Raw genomic sequence first — 20,302 nt, forward strand, 5'->3', positions numbered from 1 at the left:
ATGACTTAGTGACGGAACAATAACAGCAACACAAAAAGTAAGAAATAACAGTGGTTGAGGAAGGAAGGGAGATAAGGGGGCAGCAAGATGGGCGTTTCTAACAGGGATCGTTGATTCCTGATTAGAAGTCATCAAAGAGTTAACACAGCTTGGGGTCCAGAGGAAAAACAGGTCAACAGCCCAGCTTGGAATGTCCCCGGGAGTCACGCACTAAATGCCAGACCTGATGCAAAGCTCTCTGTTGTGTACATTTCCATCTAATTAAAGAAGCAGACATTTTTCTCAGAATCCACTTGAAACCAGAGAAGGCAATGGCAACCCATTCCAGTACTCTCGCCTGGAAAATCCCATGGACGGAGGAGCCTGGTAGGCTGCAGTCCATGGGGTCGCTAAGAGTTGGACATGACTGAGTGACTTCGCTTTCACTTTTCACTTTCATGCACTGGAGAAGGAAATGGCAACTCACTCCAGTGTTCCTGCCTGGAGAATCCCAGGGACGAGGGAGCCTGGTGGGCTGCCGTCTATGGGGTCGCACAGAGTCGGACACGACTGAAGCGACTTAGCAGCAGCAGCAGCCACATGAAACATCCAGAGGTCAGGAGACTCCCACTTCTAAGTCACACACTTGTCTTAAGTGCACGTCAACTTCTTGGAAGTTCGTATCTTGTTCTGGATCTTGTTTTTCTCACTTTTTCTTATTTTCTAGGCTGAAGGTAACTCACGAACATTTTCTTATGCATGGGGGTCTTGTCCAGGGTGACTGCCAGGGGCACGACACAGAATCAGCGTTAAAAAGCTGTATGTTCAACTTACGGTTGCTGAGGGGAAGGATGGGGGAAAGGGGTGGTTAGGGAGTTTGGGACAGACATGTGCACACTGCTGTATTTAAAATGGAGAACGAACAAGGACCTACTGTAAGCATGAGGAATTCTGCCCAGTGGTAAGTGGCAGCCTGGATGCGAGGGGAGTTTCGGGGAGAACGGAAAAATCTGTATCTATGGCTGAGTCCCTTTGCTGTCCACCTGAAACTATCTCAGCATTGTTAATTGGCTATACTCCAATATAAAATAAAAAGTTAAAAAGTTTGTGTTCAATATATTAGCAGCACCTCTTAAAAGATCATAACTAGGAGGTTACACTGTCCTTAATGGTTTTCTAACTCCTTATGTTAAAATCAGAGCAGCAAGAGTAGATACAAGGATATGTGTTCATACATATTTAAGATGTCACAATATGGAATCACCTAAAAACAATGTATGCACATTTTACTCTTGATTTTTATTTGCTGAAAGAGAATATTATTAAGACAAAAAGGAAAAATCATCCCCCCTGAACATGATATTACCCCCGTGGTTCTTGCTGCCATGCAAATACTTTATTTAGTCATCGTATATACGACTTAAAAAAAAAAAAAACTTTTTGTTTTGTACTGAGGTATAACCAGTTAACAATGTTGTGATAGTTTCAGGTAAACAGTGAAGGGACTCAGCCATATATATATATATATTTACCCATTCTCCCTCAAAGACCCCACCCATCCAGGCTGCCACGTGACATTGAGCAAAGCTTCCTGTGCTATACAGTAGGACTTTGTTGGTTATCCATAAGTTTAACCATAAGAACAAACCATAAGTTTGTTCTCTAAGTCTGAGAGTCTGTGACGTAACTTCATTTATATCATTTCATTTTAGGCTTCACATGTGAGGGATGCCATATGACGTTTCTCCTTCTCTGTCTGATTTCCTTTGCTCAGTATGACGATCTCTAGCTCCATCCATGTTGCTGCAAATTGCAGTATTTCATTCTCTTTAACGGCTAACATTCCATTGTGCTGTGTACAACTCTTATTGTATGTATATATTTTACACTTTACATAACTTACTATGTTGTCTCTTTAAAATGAGTATCCCTAAGATCTAATAAGAGTACATCATGAGAAATGCCGGGCCAGATGAAGCACAAGCTGGAATCAAGATTGCTGGGAGAAATATCAATAACCTCAGATGACACCACCCTTATGGCAGAAAGTGAAGAAGAACTAAAGAGCCTCTTGATGAAAGTGAAAGAGGAGAGTAAAAAGTTGGCTTAAAGCTCAACATTCAGAAAACAAAGATCATGGCATCCGGTCCCATCACTTCATGGCAAATAGATGGAGAAACAGTGGAAACAGTGGCTGACTTTATTTTTGGGGCTCCAAAATCACTGCAGATGGTGACTGCAGCCATGAAATTAAAAGATGCCTACTCTTTGGAAGAAAAGTTACACCCAACCTAGACAGCATATTAAAAAGCAGAGACATTATTTTGCCAACAAAGGTCCGTCTAGTCAAGGCTATGGTTTTTCCAGTACTCATGTATGGATGTGAGAGTTGGACTATAAAGAAGGCTGAGTGCTGAAAAATTGATTCTTATGAATTGTGGTCTTGAAGACTCTTGAGAGTCCCCTGGACTGCAAGGAGGTCCAACCAGTCCATCCTAAAGGAAATCAGTCCTGGGTGTTCATTGGAAGGACTGATGAAGCTGAAACTCCAATCCTTTGGCCACCTGATGTGAAGAGCTGACTCATTTGAAAAGACCCTGATGCTGGGAAAGACTGAAGGCAGGAGGAGAAGGGGACGACAGAGGATAAGATGGTTGGATGGCATCACCGACTCAATGGACATGAGTTTGGGTAAACTCTGGGAGTTGGTGATGGACAGGGAGGCCTGGCGTGCTGTGGCTCATGACGTCACAAAGAGTCAGACACGGCTGAGCAACTGAACTGAACTAAAGATCTAATAAATACCCACATCCATAAAAAAGCTGAAAGTTCAAGTGAATTTTATAACATTCAGCCTAGTTCAGGGCTCCTTAACCTCAGAGCATTGCTCACTGGGGCCTGGATGACTGGGGGGCCATCCTGTGCATCACAGGCTGTTGGAAGCAGCGTCTTCCGCCTCTACCCACTAATCCCCTGTCCTCAAACTGTGATAAAATGCTGCCAGACACCCTCTGGGGACAGGCAACCACTCCCAGATGGGAAACAGTGGCCAGAGCGATGTGAAGAATGTGTTTTTGTACAGTGTGATCTATCTCCTGCATATCTTTGAACATTTATGAGCCCGAGCACAGACGCAAACATGCACCACATCTGAAGGGCCGTGAGCCGAGTGATGGAGAATGTTGAGCGGACGATAAACATCACCCTGACCTCCAGGGAGGAGGAGGCACAGGAGATGGAATTCAATCATGTGGCAAATGATGAAATCAACCCAGCCTGCATGATGGAACGCTAACAGAGACCTGGGACCCCCATGATGGAACACTAACAAAGACCCGGGACCCCCATGATGAAACACTAACAAAGACCTGGGACCCTCAATGCTTGAATGAGCCTCCCTGGGGACACTCCTGGATGTGCAGGAAGGGGAGGCGCCCCGAGGACCCCAAAGCCCAGTGCATCTCTGCATTTGAGCATCACAGCGACTTCCCTGGTGGTGCCAGGGCTGGGCCTCCCCGCTCCCAGTGCAGGGGGCCTGGTTCCATCCCCGGTCAAGGAACTAGATCCCACATGCTGCAACTAAGAGTTTGCCTGCTGCAACTTAGGCCAGGCACAGCTAAATGAATAAAAATAGCTATTAATGTATATATCCACATATATAACATCACACTGTGAGCACGGCACTTTCCTGAATTCTGTGAGCCCCTCTAGTGAATAACAGAACTCGAGGGAATTGAGGAATCCCAAATTTGTGGCCAAATGATCAGAAGAGTGGGCAGCCTGGGAACCCGCAGAACACTTGTCTGGTGTCTAAAGAGAGGGCAGTCTTGTGTACCCCCCACCAAGTTAGGTATATAGACCCCAAATTCTGTGACAGAAACTGGGACAAGGCAGGTGAATGAGAGCGAAACCCACAAAGACTTATTAGCATGTGTCTTGTAGAGTGTGAGACACACGGAAGCACCCAGAGATGAGTGACTCAAAGAGGGGTCAGAATTTGCAGTCTACGTACCTAACTTGTGGGCTTTCTGGTGGCTGAGACATTAAAGAATCTCTCCCGCTGGCTGGGGAGGCTGGAGACTGTTGCACAGGTCTGTGCTGTGTATCAGCTTCAGGTGTACAGCGAAGGGACTCAGTCAGACAGATATACGAATCCGCTCTCAGAAAGGCCATTTTGATACCTGGCAAAAAGGTAGCAAACATGAGTTCATTTTTCCCTCACGGGGACACAGCAAACACAGGTTCCCAGGGGGCTGTGAAAGGAGTCACTTCCCGGCCCCCCGGGGGAGAGGAGCCGGGCAGGTCCGGCAGGATGGAGACCTTCGAGCACGGCGCTCATCTCCCCTTCTCGCCTCATTACTCCCGAAAGCAGAGCGACATCATTTCCAAAAGCCCTCGAGGATTTCCCCAGTCGTGACTTTACATTCATCTCAGGAGGCCGTGCCTCTAGGTGACTTTAAACCCTGGACTGAGTACCACTGTGTACCGGATGGCATTTCTGAAACCAGAAGTCCACGTTTATTATTTTAAAAATACACACTTGGCAGCCGATGCCTGATGGAGGTTTTGCACCCCTTCCCCTCCCCCATCCTGTTCTCTGCCCCTCAGGGGGTTCAGCTCAAGGATTCAGGGTCTCGCTTTGGGTGACTGCAACTGGAAAATCTCCAGCAGGAGTTAGAAACCAGCCTCAGTTCCTTCCCCTTCAATCCCTTTCCTGCCCCTTCCCGGCTTGGGAACAGAAACAGCGGGGAGCTGCACACACACACCTGCACCTCTCCCCCACCCCCCGCTGCAAGCCTCCGGGGGCATGTCAGAGGAGCCTCTGCTTCTTTTATACATACTTGCAAAAGTGAAAAATTCTTACTGCGTACGTGTCACTCGGGCTTCGCCTGTGGCGCAGGGGTAAATATGCTCGCTATTGCAGGAGACGCGGGTTCGATCCCCGGGTGGGGGAGATCCCCTGGAGGCGGGCGTGGCAACCCGCTCCAGTATTCGTGCCTGGAGAATCCCACGGACAGAGGAGCCTGGCGGGCTACAGTCCACGGGGTCGCACAGAGTGGGACAGGACTGAGCGACTAAACGACAATTTTATTGTTCTTAGCCGGTGAGGGTCAGAAGACTTCTCCCGCCACCCGCTCTCCGGGGGGGGGGGGGGGGGCGGTCTCAGATCCCCTGCTGTGGCCCCGGCCGTGAGCCCCGCGCTGCCCGCCAGCCGGGAAGACGCAGCCGCGAGGGCCCCTCGGCGCCGGCCCGCTAGGTGGCAGCAGGCCTCCGCGGGAGCCCAGGCCGCCCGTGCGCCCGGCCCGGCCGGTCGGCCCCTCCCAGGCTCCCGGGCAGCGCCCCCTCGAGACCACCCCGCACCCGCACACCCGCTCCCAGGGCGCCCCCTCGCCTTCCCTCTGCGCCTGCAGCGCCACCCGCTGCAGCCCCGGCCCCCTCCGCCCCCCAGCCGTGAGCACCGCCCCCTACCCTTCAGAACCGCAGCGGGGGACTGACCCCGCCCCCCCAACCCGGCTGAGACCCGGCGCTCGTGCCCAGGGGCACGGAGTCGGGGAGGGGGGGCGGTTGGCGCAGTGGTGGCCCTGGCATCCCGCGTGGGGCGGGGGCCCTAAAAACGTGCCTGGGGACCAGCAGGACAAAAGCGCGGAAGGAGCGGCTCACGACCCCCGCAGCCAACCCGGGTCCACACGGGTACTCGGATCGAGCGGTTAAAACAGTGGCTGAAACAAATTTGTTGTTCTCAGGGTTGGAGGACTGGAAATTCTGGCCTCACACCCACTTTGTGAGCCAGCCTTCCGGCATCACTGTTTCCCTGGCGGGGGTTCCACCTGGGCCCCGCCAGTGCCCTTTCCCCATCTGGCCCACCGCCCCGCCCCGCCCCGGGCCCAGGTCTTCCAGGAGATGGCAAGTGGGGTTCACAGGGAAGAACCGTGTTATATTTCAGAGCCACGAAGACCCAGGGGCCTGGATGCCCGGGGCGGGGGTGGCACTGGGGTCTGGGGGCCCACCCTGCACAATCTTCAGATACACAGAGACCCCCCAGGCACGCGGTGACCCCTCTCCCAAATACCCACACACTCACTGCTGCTCACAATGGCCTACTCTCAAACCCCCAAGATGGTGGCAACTGAGACGCTCTTGAGATGGGCACACAGTTGTCGAAACACACCCCGCCTGGCCTGTCTGTTAAGCATGGTCCTTACCCTTAAGGATGGTCTCTGGTCAGACCTTAATTAAATGGACTCCCAGCACAAAAGATGAGAAATAATGTAAGCATTTGGGTAGCTGGCCCTTTGGGACTATTATGAACGGGCCTGTTATGAACATTCTTTATACATATGCGTGTATATATGTAAAGTTTATATATACATACATATATGTATATATATGATTCATTGGAAACACTGATGCTGAAGCTGAAAGTCCAATACTTTGGCCCCCTGATATGAAGAACTGACTCATTTGAAAAGACTCTGATGCCGGGAAAGATTGAAGGCGGTAGGAGAAGGGGATGACAGAGGATGAGATGGTTGGATGGACCGACTCCATGGACATGAGTTTGAGTAAACTCTGGGAGTTGGTGGTGGACAGGGAGGCCCGGTGTGCTGCAGTCCGTAGGGTCACGAAGAGTCAGACGCGACTGAACTGAACTGAACTGAACTGATATATATATATATGAGTTAACCTCTATTTTTGCAGGCAAATTCTTTACTGTCTGAAACACAAGGGAAGCCTATATATACTGGCAGGCTGCAGTCCATAGGGTCGCAAAGAGCAGACACTACTGAAGCAGCAGCACACATATATATGAGTTAATTTTTGTTTTTGTTTTATGGAAGTATAGTGGATTTATGATGTATTAGTTTCTGGTGCACAGCAAAGTGATTCAGATAGAAATATATATGATTTTTCATTACAGGATATTAGATAGAGCTCCCTGGGCTATGCCACAGGACCTTATGTATTTTTGTATATAGCAGTTTGTATCTCCTAATACAGAATGCTTAATTTGTCCCTTCCCCAACCCCTTTCCCTTTTGGTAATTATAAGTTTGTTTTCTATGTCTGTGCATCTGTTTCTGTTTCCTAAGTTCATTTGTATGAAATTCCATCTATAAGTTATATCATAAGGTATTTGTCTTTCTCTGACTTCACTCAATATGATCATCTCTAGATCCATCCATGTGGCTGCAAATGGCATAATTTCATTCTTTTTGATGGCTGAGTAATATTCTGTTGTATGTATGCACCGCATCTTCTTCATCCATTCATCTGCTGATGGGCACTTCAGTTGCTTCTATGTCTTGCTATTGTAAACAGTGCTGCTCTGAACATAGGGGTGTATGTATCTTTTCCAAGTAGTGTTTTCTTCAGATATATGCCTGGGAGTGAGATTGCTGGATCATATGATAGCTTTATTTTTAGTTTGTAAGGAACCTCCACACTGTTCTCTAGAGTGGCTGCACCAGTTTATATTCCCACCAATAGTGTAGGAGGTGCCATGAAACATTTTTGTACACACCCTCTGTTAGCTTAATATGCATTTCTATTGGGAATATACCCAAGAACGGGGTTGTTGGGGTCGGACATTCATATGTGCAGTTATGCCGGCCACCAGTTTTCTCTTCTAAAGAGCAGCACCAATCTACACTTCCGCAACAATGTGTGAGAGTTCTAGGAGTTTCACTGCCTCACCAACCCTCATGTTTTTCCTTTAGTCAGTCTGAGGGATATGTGCTTGTACCCCTGAAATCTGGTTTTTGAAAGCAAAACTTTTGAAAGAAATTTCTCAAGCTGAATAGATTATAAATATCAGCAAAATTAAAACTGCAAAAAATAGAAGATAGAGAAAGAGAGAGAGACTTTTTTTGTTTTAATGAATCCACCTTGTTATGACTTGGGATTCTTGTGAAATGCATGTATTATCTTACAGAGAAAACTCACTCTATAGTCTTCTAAATTGTTGAGGTGCTGAAGCTCACGGGTGATCATTTTACTTCTCAGAAATGAGTGGGTACTTTCCTATATAACAGAGGGCTGGAAACTGGTGATAATCTTAAAACGAGCCAGCACCAAAGAACTGTCATAAATATCTCATAAGCCGTAAAGTCACCAATACCTGCATAGAATGAGGAACTGGAAAAGATTCGGATTGAGTCAACAACAGAAAAGCCCTGGGAGAAGCGCACTGCAGGGGAGTAAACAGCCAGGGCAAAGGCCCGGAGTCAGGGTTTTTGTTGCTTGCCACCGAAGGAGTCTGATACAAAGGATGGTTGTTGTTGTTTAGCTGCTGAGTCCTGTTGACACAGACTCTGGAGTCAGCCTCCCTGGATTTGAATCCTGGCTTGGATGATCTGTGTGACCTGAAGCAAGTGACGGGCACTCTGTGCCTCTGTTCTCTTATCTCAGAAAGAGACAGAATAACAGAACTGGCCACATGGTCGTGAGCATTAAGGGGATCAAAATGTGTAAAGACACTGGCTTGCGGCCTACCGCATGGTCAATGCCCAAGAAAAGTTCCTCATTCTAATTATCTGCATAAAAAGGGAGGAGATTCTGGTCAATGGAGGAGAGATACAGAATTGAAGAATACATTTATTCACTTGGGTGTTCATCACAACACGTGCTGGGGATAAATTAACATAACACACCCAGTCGGAGGTGAACACATTATCCGTTCTCCTTTGCTATAGTGATAGAAGCTATTGGATGACACATGATTGCCCGGCTAAGGACTACAGTTCCCGGCATCCCTTGCAACTAGATGTCACCATGTGACCGTCTCTGGCCAATGAGCTGTGAGGAAAAGTGATCTGGGCTTCTTGTAGGAGTCACCCTTTGAAGGACTGAAGCATGTCTTCCTCTCTCCTCATCCCCCTACTTGCCCCGAACCAGAATGTGGACTGGGTGTCGGGGTGAGCCCTCTCCAGCCACGTGGCACAGAGCACCGAGGTCAAAGGACCCTGGCTGCCCAACTCCACAGAGCTGCACCGCCCCGGTCCTGGGAGTTTCACACACAGACCACACACAGCCTTGAGAGAGACAGCAAGTTGGGTTTATTGAAGCCGCTGTATTGGGGGATTTTACACTACGGTAGCCCAGCATGCATGATTCGGGGGCGCGCGGTCAGGAGCGGGAAGCGGAGGGCCCTCAGCGTTTAGGAAGCAGTGACGAAGCTGAGGCAGCACAGGGGGCACTCGCACACCTTGACCTCGCGGAACTCCAGCACAGGCATAGGAACGACGGTGCAATTCGGGTCCGATTTCGAACCGTCAGGAGCCGCCTGGGGCTCGGGCTCGGGCTCCGGCTCGGGCTCGGGCTCAGGCTCAGCGTCATCCGGTTCCAGGTAGTAGCTGAAGCAGACACTCGGCTGGAAGGAAAGAGAACAAAGAAACAAGAGGGGAATGTCAGTGTCACACTAGTGACATTTTGGGGTCTTGTCATTCCTTGCAGAGTGTGTGTGTGGGGGGGGGGGGGCATCCTGTGCTTTGCAGAATCTTGAGTACCATCAATATTATATCTAAATATATATTTTTAAAAACATGCAAATAGAATATGTGGCAACACTCGGTGAATTTTGATAATCTTTGTACTGTTTTTTAAAAAATCTTGGATTCTCACATTAATTCCTAATACGAAAACTTCTTTAAGAGTAGTACTAGTCGCACTAGTAGGTAAGACATTCTCGCAGGCAATCTGACCCAGGGCCTCCCCTGACCTCTCCCCAAGGGCCTCCTGGTTCTCACCAGGGTCTCTCCAGCCTCCCCTCCTGCCTGTTAAGAAGACCCAGAGACAGAGCAGACGCCTCATTGGCCAAGGGTGAGTCACGTGCCCAGCCCAGGCCCAATCACTGGGAATCTTGGCACTGCCGGCTCTGATTGGTCAGGGACGTAGGCTCTGATTGGTTAGGGACGTACCTGGAGCTGGTCTGAGGATGGGATCAAATCCATCCAAAGTGCGTGGGGACAGGAGCGCCCCCCAGAAAAGTCAAGGGGGTTAGTAGGAGAAGGAGGACTGGTACCCAGGTAGACAAGGCCATGCTTGCCTCCGCAGGAAGGACCGTTCCCTAATTCATTTCTTCATTTAATCAGCCCGAGTGTATACAGTGGCTGACACTGGTTACATCTGATCTAGACAGGGGATATGTCACTGAACAACTTCTCTAGGAGGGGAGACAGATGATGAACACACAGATTCAAGGTATGTTCTTAGGTAGCAATAATTATCTGATGAAAATTCAGCATGGCAGGGGGTTAGAGAGAAATGGTGCAAAAGTGAGCAAGGGAGGCTTCGTGGAGGAGGTGGCATTGGAGCCGAGATTGGAATTTAGGAAACAGAAGGAAGGCAGGAAAGAGGGCAACACCCCCCAGAGGATGGTGGCCATATCCTGGGGGGGGGGGGGCGGGGCATGGACAAGGGGCACCCAGCCACCCAAGGGTCTCTGCTGCACAGAGGAAGTGGTAGATGTGCCTGACCTCTCATAACCTAGGGGATCTCAGGTCAAAGAAAGGAAACAAGCAGGCTTACTATGGGACAGAACGGCAGGACCTTGAAAGACAGTCTTCCCTTCATTCCTCTGGGCTTCTTCTTAGGCTCATCAGGGTTCTCAGAAAGCAGAGCTGTGTGGGGGGGAGGAAAGAGGTGTGAGACCATCTTGCCTGCTGGGGCTTGAGAAACTCAGTATCTTCATCATCATGAAACCAGTGACAAAAGCTAACACTTACTGAGTGCTTGCCATGTCCAGGCGCTCATGTACTTTACATGTATTAGCTTAACTGATTGCTCATAATGACTCTCTGAGACGGACACTATCATTGTCCCGCTTTAGAGATGAGGAAACTGAGGCAGAGAGGTGAGGACCCTGCTGCAGGCTGCAGACTCTGAGCAGAGGAGTGACAGACAGCCTGACACGAGGTGATGTCAGTGACTTCATCCTGTGTGTCCTCAGGGCCCCCTCCACAGGGGGAGACGCCTGCGTGGGACTGGGCCAGTCTCCAGAGTCAACCCCTCCTCATCACCTTGCCCTAGACCCTCCCATTCCCACCTGCCTATACTTTCCACCCCACGTGGGTCTCACCTCCTTTCTCCGGAGGCTTGGTCTGCACCTCCTCGGCTTCCTTGTCCTCGATGGTGCTCAGAGGCAGCATCATGACGCGGCAGGCCCTCCCTAGAGACGAGACAGAGCAGTTAATGCCTGGGCGGTGGAGCCGGGGGGCCTGGGTGTGGCTCTCAGAGCTCGGGTGGACTCAGACAGCTCCATCCCTTCCCAGGTCTCCAGGTCCCCAGCATCCAAGGGGACGGGCTGGCAACGGCTCCTGCTGGTTTCCTCCAAGGCCCAGGGTGTGATCTGGGGAGAGCGGTTGTCATGGCGCCTGGCAAGGACAAGGGCAGGGCTCGTGGTACCTGGGGCTCACCCCCCTTTAAAACTAGAACAACTGTGACACGAAGTGCTGGGACCAGGAAGCTGCAGCTCGGCTAACTGGGTATCCAAAGGGCCTCTGGAGTCTGGCATACAGCAGGCACTCAGTAAGTGCACTTGTGGAGCAGTCTCAGTGCTGTCTTTCAGCTCCGTCCCAGGGCTCCCAGGCAGCCTGCCCAAGGGGTTCAGACAGGCCCTCCCCTCCTGTCCTGGGCCCCTCCAGGTACAGGAGGCATCAGTCCTGCTCTCAGGACCATGGTGAGGGGAGGGGCCGGGCCCTAGACCTCCCAGCACAGCCCTGGGGCGGGGCCAGCCCTGCAGGAAGGGGGCCCGGCACAGGCTCAGTGTGGGGACCCCACCTCTGCCCCAGTATCACCCTGGGCAGGACTTGGGCTGTGTGTCTGGGGAGTGGACTTGGGGGAATTCCAGCCTGCTAGTCACTAACTGGGGATCTCAAGGATCAAGTTTGCCAGATTTAACAACTACATTATAACAAATACACAGCAAACTGAGATGTGAATTTCATATACACGGGTCATATTGCACTATAACAAGTCCCAAACACTGCATGGTAAGTGTCTACCTAAAAATCATTTATTTAATATACTAACCTATGTTTATGTATATATCCCTGGAAATACTTGGGACATACTTATGTCCAAAGGTAATTCATGATTTGCCTGAAATTCAAATGTAAGTAACCCTCCTACATTTTGGATGGCACGGAGATCAAACCAATCAATCTTAAAGGAAATCAATCCTGAATATTCATTGGAAGGATTGATGCTGAAGCTGAAGCTCCAATATTTGGCCACCTGATGAGAAGAACTGACTCATTAGAAAAGACCCTGATGCTGGGAAAGACTGAAAGTAGGAAAGGAAGGGGACGACAGAGGATGAGATGGTTGGATGGCATCACCCACTGGATGGACATGAGTTTTGAGCAAGCTCCAGGAGTTGGTGATGGACAGGGAGGCCTGGCGTGCTGCAGTCCTTGGGGTCGCAAAGAGTCGGACAGGACTGAGCAGCTGAACTAAACTGATCCTGCGTTTTACCTGATAAGCTCTAATTCAGGGGTTATTAACTCTTGTTATGTCAATTCTCCCTTCCAGAAAAAAATGAGTAAAATTAATTATTAAACATGAAGCTTAAATATGGTTAAATTGACACATATTCAGAACACATTATCTGGAAACAAAATCAACACCTCTGCCTTCTTTAAACCTTCTTTAAACATTTTAAAGAAACATAAGATGCAATCAGAGACCCTCACATATAATCCCGCAAAGAAAAGATGCATCAGTTTGGGGGAACTCTCTCTGGCGGACTCCCAGGCCCACCCTCAGCTTCGCCCGGGCCCCTCCCCCAGAGGCTGACCCTCAAAATCTCGCGCCCCAAACGTGCTCCCAGCCCCCACCCACAGCCACACAGGCGCACAGAACCACTGGAGGCGCAAAAGCTGTTTTCCACGCGCCCTTCTCATCAGCGAACTTCTCATGCGTCTTCCGTGAAACCCCAAACACATCCATAGGGCCTCCTGCCTCCTGCAAACTGCCCTCTGGACTCCCCATAAAGTCGTTAGCCTATGTTTCATTCTGCACTCGCTAGCTGACCCCTGACACCCCGCTGGCCTCCCAGGTTGGGAGCAGCCCCCGGACCTCCGCCTCCCCCATCAAACGGCAAAGTCCCCGGGTCCGCCCCTCCCGCCCCCAAAAGCTGGGAACTAGGACCCGGGCCCCCCTCCGCCTGTCCTGGAGGGGGTCCCCGCCATCCCCGCCTCCGGACACCCAACTCCGCGGGGCACCCACTCCTCTGTCCCCTCCAGGATTCGCTCCCCACAGTGGCCCCAGAAATCCTGGGGCCCGGAGTCCCCGCGCGGCTCGGAAGGGTCCGAGGCCTCCCGCCGCCCTCGGGGAGCCCCCGCCGCGCCCTCCCCGCGGAGATCCCCCTCCGCCCTCCCGCCGCCCCCCGCCCCGAACTGCTCCAACCTTGATGGCCGGACCCTTCGGAGCTGCGGCCGCGGGAGCGACCTGCGGCCCCGGCCTCGGGCTCGGTCTCGATGTCCGGGCTGGAGCGCGCCGGCTTGCTCACCGCTTGTCCTGGGGGCGCGGGCAGGGCTGGATCCGAAGTCCAGGGCACCTGCGGGTGAACTCGCAGGAATGAAGAGCGCCGAGCGGCTCCGCATCACTCACGACGCCCCACCTCCACCCGCAACACAAGCGGGTGGTTAACAGCGTGCCTGCCGCCAGCACGGGCGTGCTGGCTTCACTTTTATTTTGGGGGGAGGGTCCCGGGCCTCCTCCTCCTCACCGCTTAGAGAAGCTGATACAGAGGGTGGCCTTGGGCGGCTTTAGGTGGAGGAGACTCAGTTGTGCAGGTAGCAAGGTAAGCAGTGGCTCTTAAACTTGTTACTCAGATACGAAGAAACACAGGCCCCACACGTAGAAACATGTATGTCTCATGTGTGCTGGACCCAAACAGCAAGTATCCACCCTGTGCATCAGAGTCACAAGAGTTTAAGAGTTTCCCTCCTTTTTCTAAGCATTCTCACACCTTCTCCTGAACTGATGCCAGCCTGCATCTATTCGAAGCACCGTCATTCACCACTGTCGTGGAAAGTGTCATGGCAAATTGCATAGCCTTTCTGGATCATCCAGTCTGCGTCTCAGCTACTGGATTTTACATGAAAACAGCCCTGACTCTACCTAAGGTTGGGGGTGGATGTGCCAAGAAACCCTTATTCACACAAACAAGCTGTGGGCTGAATGACGGTAGTCTGCCCACCGTTGACCTAGGGAAATTTTTGTGCTAGCTCCTGCTGGAAAAACAAGGGTGTTGTAGAAGGAGGACTGGTAGCCAGGTGGACAAGACCACAGCTGCCTTTGCAGGAGGGACCGTTCCCTGACTTATTCCCTCATTTAATCAGCCCGTGAGATTGCGTGCCTGGCGCTGGTTACATCTGTGCTAGGCAGAGGGGATATGTCATTGAACAACAGAAGAGGCTCTTGACCCCACAAAACTACTCTAGTAAGGGAGAGAGATGGTTGAAAAATAGGTACAAGGTATGCTGTCAATAATTACTCTGAAGAAAATTCAGGAAGGCAAGGGGCTGGAGAGGAACGGGGTGAAAGGGAGAAAGGGAGGCCTCATGGAGGAGGTGACATTGGAGCAGAAGTTGGAATTAGCAAGGAGGAGGCAGGAAAGAGGGCAGCACCCTCAAGGAAAACCATCCCGCCCCACAGGCTGGGGCCACATCCAGGACAAGGCAGGGGCAAGGGCCACCTGGGCACCCAAGGGTCTCTGGTGAGCAGAGAGGGTGGCAAATCTGCGTGATCGCTCAGCCAGGGGCCTCCGGTGAAAAGGGAGGGAGCAAACAGGCTTACCGCCGGGCAGAACGGCAGGACTCTGAAGGACACCGTTCCCTTCATTTTCTTGGACTTCTTCGGCAGAACATCAGGCTTCTTAGAAAAGAAGCCTGAGGGAGGAGGAAAGAGTCATGAGACCATCTGACCCTCTGAGGCTTGAGAAACTTGGTAATAATAGTCTTCATCATGAAACCCGTAACGGAGCTAATACGTGTGGAGTGTGTTCCAAACGTGCTTTTAAGTATTGTACACGCATTCGTTTATGTGGTTCTTCATAATAACTCTCTGAGATGGGTATTATCATCAACCCACTTTAGAGATGAGTGGACTGAGGTACAGAGAGGTAGGGACACTTGTTGGAGGTCACCCAGGAGTGAGTGAGACCTTCATTCAATTGTAACCCAAAGGCCCCCAGGGAACAGACAGGAAGTGTCAGGGAGGGAAGGGTCTGGGGTAAGAAAACAGGGGTGTCCAGGCCACAAAAAGGGGCCCAAACGGGCTCAGCTCCCAGGAGCTCCCAGCGGGTCGTGATGGGACCCGCTGACGGGAGGTGATGTCAGGGAGGTTGTATCCTGGGTGTCCCTGCCCGGAAGAGCCAGTGGAGACATTTGGTGACAGGGCCAATCTTCAGGATCATTGCTTTGCCCTGGAGACCTCCCCACTCCCGCCTGCCCAGTTTTCCGGGTCTCACCTCCTTTCTTCGGCGGCTTGGTCTTCACCGGCTCGGTCTCCTGGCTCTCGATGGTGCTCAGAGGCAGCATGGTGACTCCACAGGTGCTCCCTACGGACCGGAGACAGAGCAGTTAGTGCCTGGGCGGTGGAGCCGGGGGGGCCCGGGTGTGGCTCTCAGAGGTCAGGTGGACTCAGACAGCTCCATCCCCTCCCCAAGTCCTCAGGTCCCCAACAGCTGAACGGACATATTGGCAATGCCACCTGCATAGAGTTGCTTCAAGGTCCAGTGTGTGATTTGGGGAGTGTGTGGCATGGTGTCTGGCAAGGGAAAGGGCAGGGTCCGTGGGTTTATGATCCTTTAAGAAACACAAGAAATATGACACAAAGTGCCAGGACCCTGGATGTGCAGCTCAGCAAACTAGTAGAGAAAGGGCCTCTGGAGGCTGGCATACAGCAGGCACTCAGTAAGCGCACCCGTGGAGCAGTCCCAGGGCTGTCTTTCAGCTCCGTCCCAGGGCTCCCAGGCAGCCTGCCCAAGGGGTTCAGACAGGCTCCCCTCTCCTGTCCTCGGCCCCTCCAGGTACACGAGGCTTCAGTCTCACCCTCAGGTCGGCGGTGAGGGGAGGGGCCGGCCGCAGACCCCCCAGCACAGCCCTGGGGTGGGGCCAGGCCTACAGGGAGGGGGCTCGGCACAGGCTCAGTGTGGGCTCCTCACCTCCGCCCCAGCATCACCCTGGGCAGGACATGGCCAGTGTGTCTTGGGTGAGAACTGGGGGATTCCAGCCTGCCAGTCACTAGCTGAGGATCTCAACGATCAAGTTGGCCACGTTTAACAACAGCAATGTTATAATAAATACACAGTAAATGGAGATTTGAATTTCAGATACACGAATCAAGTTTTAGTTTAAGTAGTCTTTAAACACTGTGTGGGTCATATCTACATTTAAAAAAAATTATTAAAAATGTATTAGATTATCTTTACAGATGGGCTCCCAGGAAATATTTGTGACACATTTATACTAAAATGTAATTCAGTATCTGTCTGAAGTTTGAATTTAAGAAAGCAGCCTGCATTTTAACCTGGCAGGCCCGGATTCTGGGTTTTTTAACCTCTTGGGCTGTCAGCTTTCCCCTCCATGAAAATTAAGACTATAAATGATTAAACATGAGGATCAAATATGCTTAAAAACATACTGAGCACACATTATCTGGTAACCTAGCGTCAAACCTCTTCCTCTAAGCCTTTTTCGAAGAGGCATGAGACCCATCGCAGACCCTCACGCATAATCCTGCAAATACAGGGTGCGTCAAACAGCGCGGGACCCGCAGGCCAGATACGCACACACTCACACACACACAGTCAGTGGAAACACACGTTTTCAGATGCAGACTGCGGGAACCAGGGCCTAATGACGCAAACACACCTGCAGACAAGCCCAGGGAAATTCAGAGACCCCACCACGCAGGCGGGCAGGCCTGCCGCTCAGTGCTGAGCACCCTCCTCACAGGCAGTCCTGATCTCTCTCACACACTCTCTCACACACACACACACACACACACCCTCCAGACAGGCACAGAGGCAGACCCACAGGCTGGAGTGACCCCCCACCCTCGCCAGTACACTTTCCCTCTGGGGGACCCCCAGACCCACCCTCAGCCTCCCCCGGCCCCTCCCCCAGAGGCTGCCCCTCAAAACCGCGCGCCCCAAACGTGCTCCCAGCCCCCACCCGCAGCCACGCAGGCGCACAGAACCACTGGAGGCGCAAAAGCTGTTTTCCACGCGCACTCCTCATCTGTGAACCTTGCTCTGCGCCCTTAGTGAACCCCAAACTCACCCAGAGGGTCTCCCCGGCTCCCCACCCATCACACCGCCCTCTGGATCCCCCCAGAATCATGTTCCCATCTTCTGTGTGGCCAGTTCCTTACCTGAGCCCGATACCGACTGCCCTCTCTGGTGTGCAGAGCAAACCTGTGCCTCCCGCCTCCTCCAGCAAACTGCGAAGTCCCGGGTCCGCCCTCCCGCCCCCCAAAACCTGGGGACCAGGACCCGGGCTCCCCGCCGCCTGCCCTGGAGGGGACCCCTGCCATCCCCGCCTCCGGACACCCCAGCCTCCTCTGTCGCCTTCAGTTTTCGCTTCTCCCAGTGACCAGTGAAATCTTTAGACCTGGAGTCTCCCCGAGGTGGAAGGGATCCGAGGGTCTCCATCGCCTCCAGGGGAAAACTTGGATTTCTCCAGGGCCCCCACCGCCCGCGCCCTGGGGTCTCGGGGCCCCCAGGCGGCAGCCCCCGCTCCCGCACCTCCTCCCGGGGCGCCCCCGCCCTGCTTGCGGGGACCCCCGGCCCGCGCCCCCGCCCTGCGGGCGCAGACCCCGCGGAGCGGCGGCCGCGGGACTGACCTCGGGACCGCTTCGGTCTGGGCGGCTGGGCAGGGCAGGCGGGCTGGTTCCGCGAGCGTCCTTGGTGCCTGAGCAGAGCCGGCTCCGGAGACGCTCGGGGACGCGGTGGACAAACGCGCGCTTATGTACAGGCTGAGCCGCTCGGCGACTCGCGCAACCCCCAAGCCCGCCCCCAAGGCCGAGTCAGGTGGTTCAAACCGCCTCTGACACCAGCACAGGCGTCAGAGGTTCGCGGCAACTTGGTTATTAGGGGGGAGGGTCGGGGGCCTCTTGTTTTCGTTGCTTCGAGAAACCGATATAGGAGGTCATGATGGGCAGGTCTTAAGGGGACGAGAATGACCTTGTGCAGGTCATAAGAGTAAGTCAGTGGTTCTAAACTTGTGCTTAGAGTAAGAAGAGATGCCACACAGGTCGAAACACACGTATGTGTTAATAGCATGTGTCCTGGACTCAAACACAAAATATCTTTTAACGTTGGGCATCACGGGCACGGGAAGTTCAAGAGTTTCCCTCCTTTTGCTGATCATTCTCACACGTTCACCCGTGTGGATCGCAGTTTGCGGCTATTCAAGTCCGGGTCAGTCACCTTTCTTGGCCAGGGTGTGTGGCAGGTACTTTAGACTCCTGAGCCATCAGGTCTGTGTCGCAGCTGCTCCTCTTTGCATGAACCCGTCCTAGACAGTCCTAAGGATGGATGGAGTTATGTCAACATGCCCTTATTTACAGTCTGTGGGCTGGATGGTCATCATCTGCCCATGCTTGTCCTAAAGAATTTTTTTGTGCCAGCTCCTGGAGTAGATAAACCAAAAAGTTGCTGTGAAAAGTGCAGTTTGAACAGAAAAGTGAACAGATATGTGTTTTTAATATATATATATATATATATAGTTTATGGAAATTTAAATCCTGTAAAGTATACTATAAAAATAGTAATATAGTCTTGGTATATGTGCAAAATTTGAAACAACCACCTTTAAAAACAGCTCTGGTGAGCCTGGGTGACTTCCCTATACGTTGGGGATCATTTTAGTTCCTATTTCATAGGATTCTGGTGAAGGTTACATGAGCTCATCTGTGGAAAGTGCTCAGCACCGGACCTGACAGATGGAAAGTGCCCGCGAAGTGTTAGAGTTTATCTAACACTATCAGTAACCACTTAGTTAATCTCTCCCAGGAGAGGGGGTGCCCTTTGGGGCAGGCACTGGCCACTCTGAGATTCAAAGTGCCCAGAGGACCGTGCAAGGAGCCAAGAGTCCCCAAGATGCACTGATAAGGTTTTTTCAGGAGACTGTGCTCCTTCACGTTCTCATAGCTGCAAGCCCACACCCTCGCTTTCTGGGGGCCACGGTAAGTGATAACCTAAGGGATCTAAACCAGTCCTGTCGCAGACCCTTCAGTGACCACGGAAATGTTGTGTATCTGCAGCGTCCAGGGCGGTAGCCTCTGGCCACATTCGGCGGCTGAATCCTGCCCTGAGCTGCCAAGAAACTCTGTTTTGAATTTTACTTAAGATTGATTTGTTTACATCGATTAGCTTCATGTGGTTACTTAGTGATTACTGTGTTGGAGAGCCAGAAAATTGTACCTAATTCCTTCTGAAATGCATCCCCCAGAGTGTCACTGACATTTGCGACCTGAACGTTCTTTGTTCAGGGGGTCTTCCTGGTCCACCGCACCGTGTTTAGAATGGTCTCTATCCACTAGAGTCTAGTGTGTTAGTTGCTCAGTCATCTCTGACTTCTTGTGACCCCGTGGACTGTAGCCCACCAGGCTCCTCTGTCCATGGGATTCTCCAGGCTAGGACCCTGGAGTGGGTTGCCATTTGCTTCTTCATCAGAGCCTAGTAGAGGGGCACCAATTTGGGACAACCTGAAATAGTGCCAACATTGCAGACAAGTTCCAGGAGGGGGCGCTGAAGTATCACCCCACATGAGAACTTCTGGTCTACCCAAAGATGTTGGCGGTGAAATGAAAGAAATCTCTATTCCCAGAGGTTCTCCGTGGTTTTCATGTGCGTTTCAGTTATAGGTTTTTTCCACACTCAGAAAGTTTACTGTCTTTTCCAGCTTGAACTCTCTGCTGGAGCAGCAGGGAGGAGACCTGCCTGAAGCCCACCCCCACGCCCCCGTCCTCGGTGCATCGTCACAACTGCCCCGAGGTGTGGGTTTTGCCGTGACGAGTAAGGGGTGAGCCCTCTGTGAAAGCTTCCCCACACTCAGGACTCCTGTGGGCTTCTCTGTGGCATGCAGGCTCTGAGGTCTCTGGACATTTGACTTACACAGAAAGTCTTTCCTCCTCATCTCTCACACTGATACCTGCATCCTCCCAGAGGCTCTTCCGATGCTTGAGAAGGGTCACCTGGCTGCTGAAGGCTCTCCCCCATTCCTGGCTTCCCTCCCAGGTGCCAGGCTGGGGAACCCTCTTGTGTTGTGACAGGTGGAAGCCCATGGACGTTGGGGATGTAGTCACAACTC

The 20,302-nt window shown here is 52.0% G+C and overlaps 1 protein-coding gene across 2 annotated transcripts; it reads right to left on the minus strand.

Moving 5' to 3' along the window:
* Positions 1-9,011: 9,011 nt before the first annotated feature.
* LOC147354788 (uncharacterized) lies at positions 9,012-17,927 on the minus strand. Of its 2 annotated transcripts, XM_086354922.1 has the most exons (7): positions 17,832-17,927; positions 15,454-15,543; positions 14,781-14,872; positions 13,386-13,536; positions 11,056-11,145; positions 10,506-10,597; positions 9,012-9,348 (listed from the first exon to the last, which is right to left on the minus strand). In XM_086354922.1, the coding sequence occupies exons 2-7, from the start codon at positions 15,521-15,523 to the stop codon at positions 9,136-9,138; spliced, it is 708 nt and encodes a 235-aa protein (XP_086211048.1). In that variant the 5' UTR covers positions 15,524-15,543; positions 17,832-17,927; the 3' UTR covers positions 9,012-9,135. The 2 variants fall into 2 exon arrangements, with proteins under 2 accessions (XP_086211048.1, XP_086211050.1); XM_086354924.1 differs by lacking the exons at positions 10,506-10,597; positions 11,056-11,145; positions 13,386-13,536; ... (1 more) ...; positions 15,454-15,543; positions 17,832-17,927 and adding an exon at positions 9,600-9,903.
* Between the last annotated feature and the right edge of the window lie 2,375 nt (positions 17,928-20,302).

This window comes from Bos grunniens, chromosome 18 (assembly GCF_055505025.1).
Source record: "Bos grunniens cultivar Pamir isolate PY7600 chromosome 18, Bosgru_T2T1.0, whole genome shotgun sequence".
NCBI lineage: Eukaryota > Metazoa > Chordata > Mammalia > Artiodactyla > Bovidae > Bos > Bos grunniens.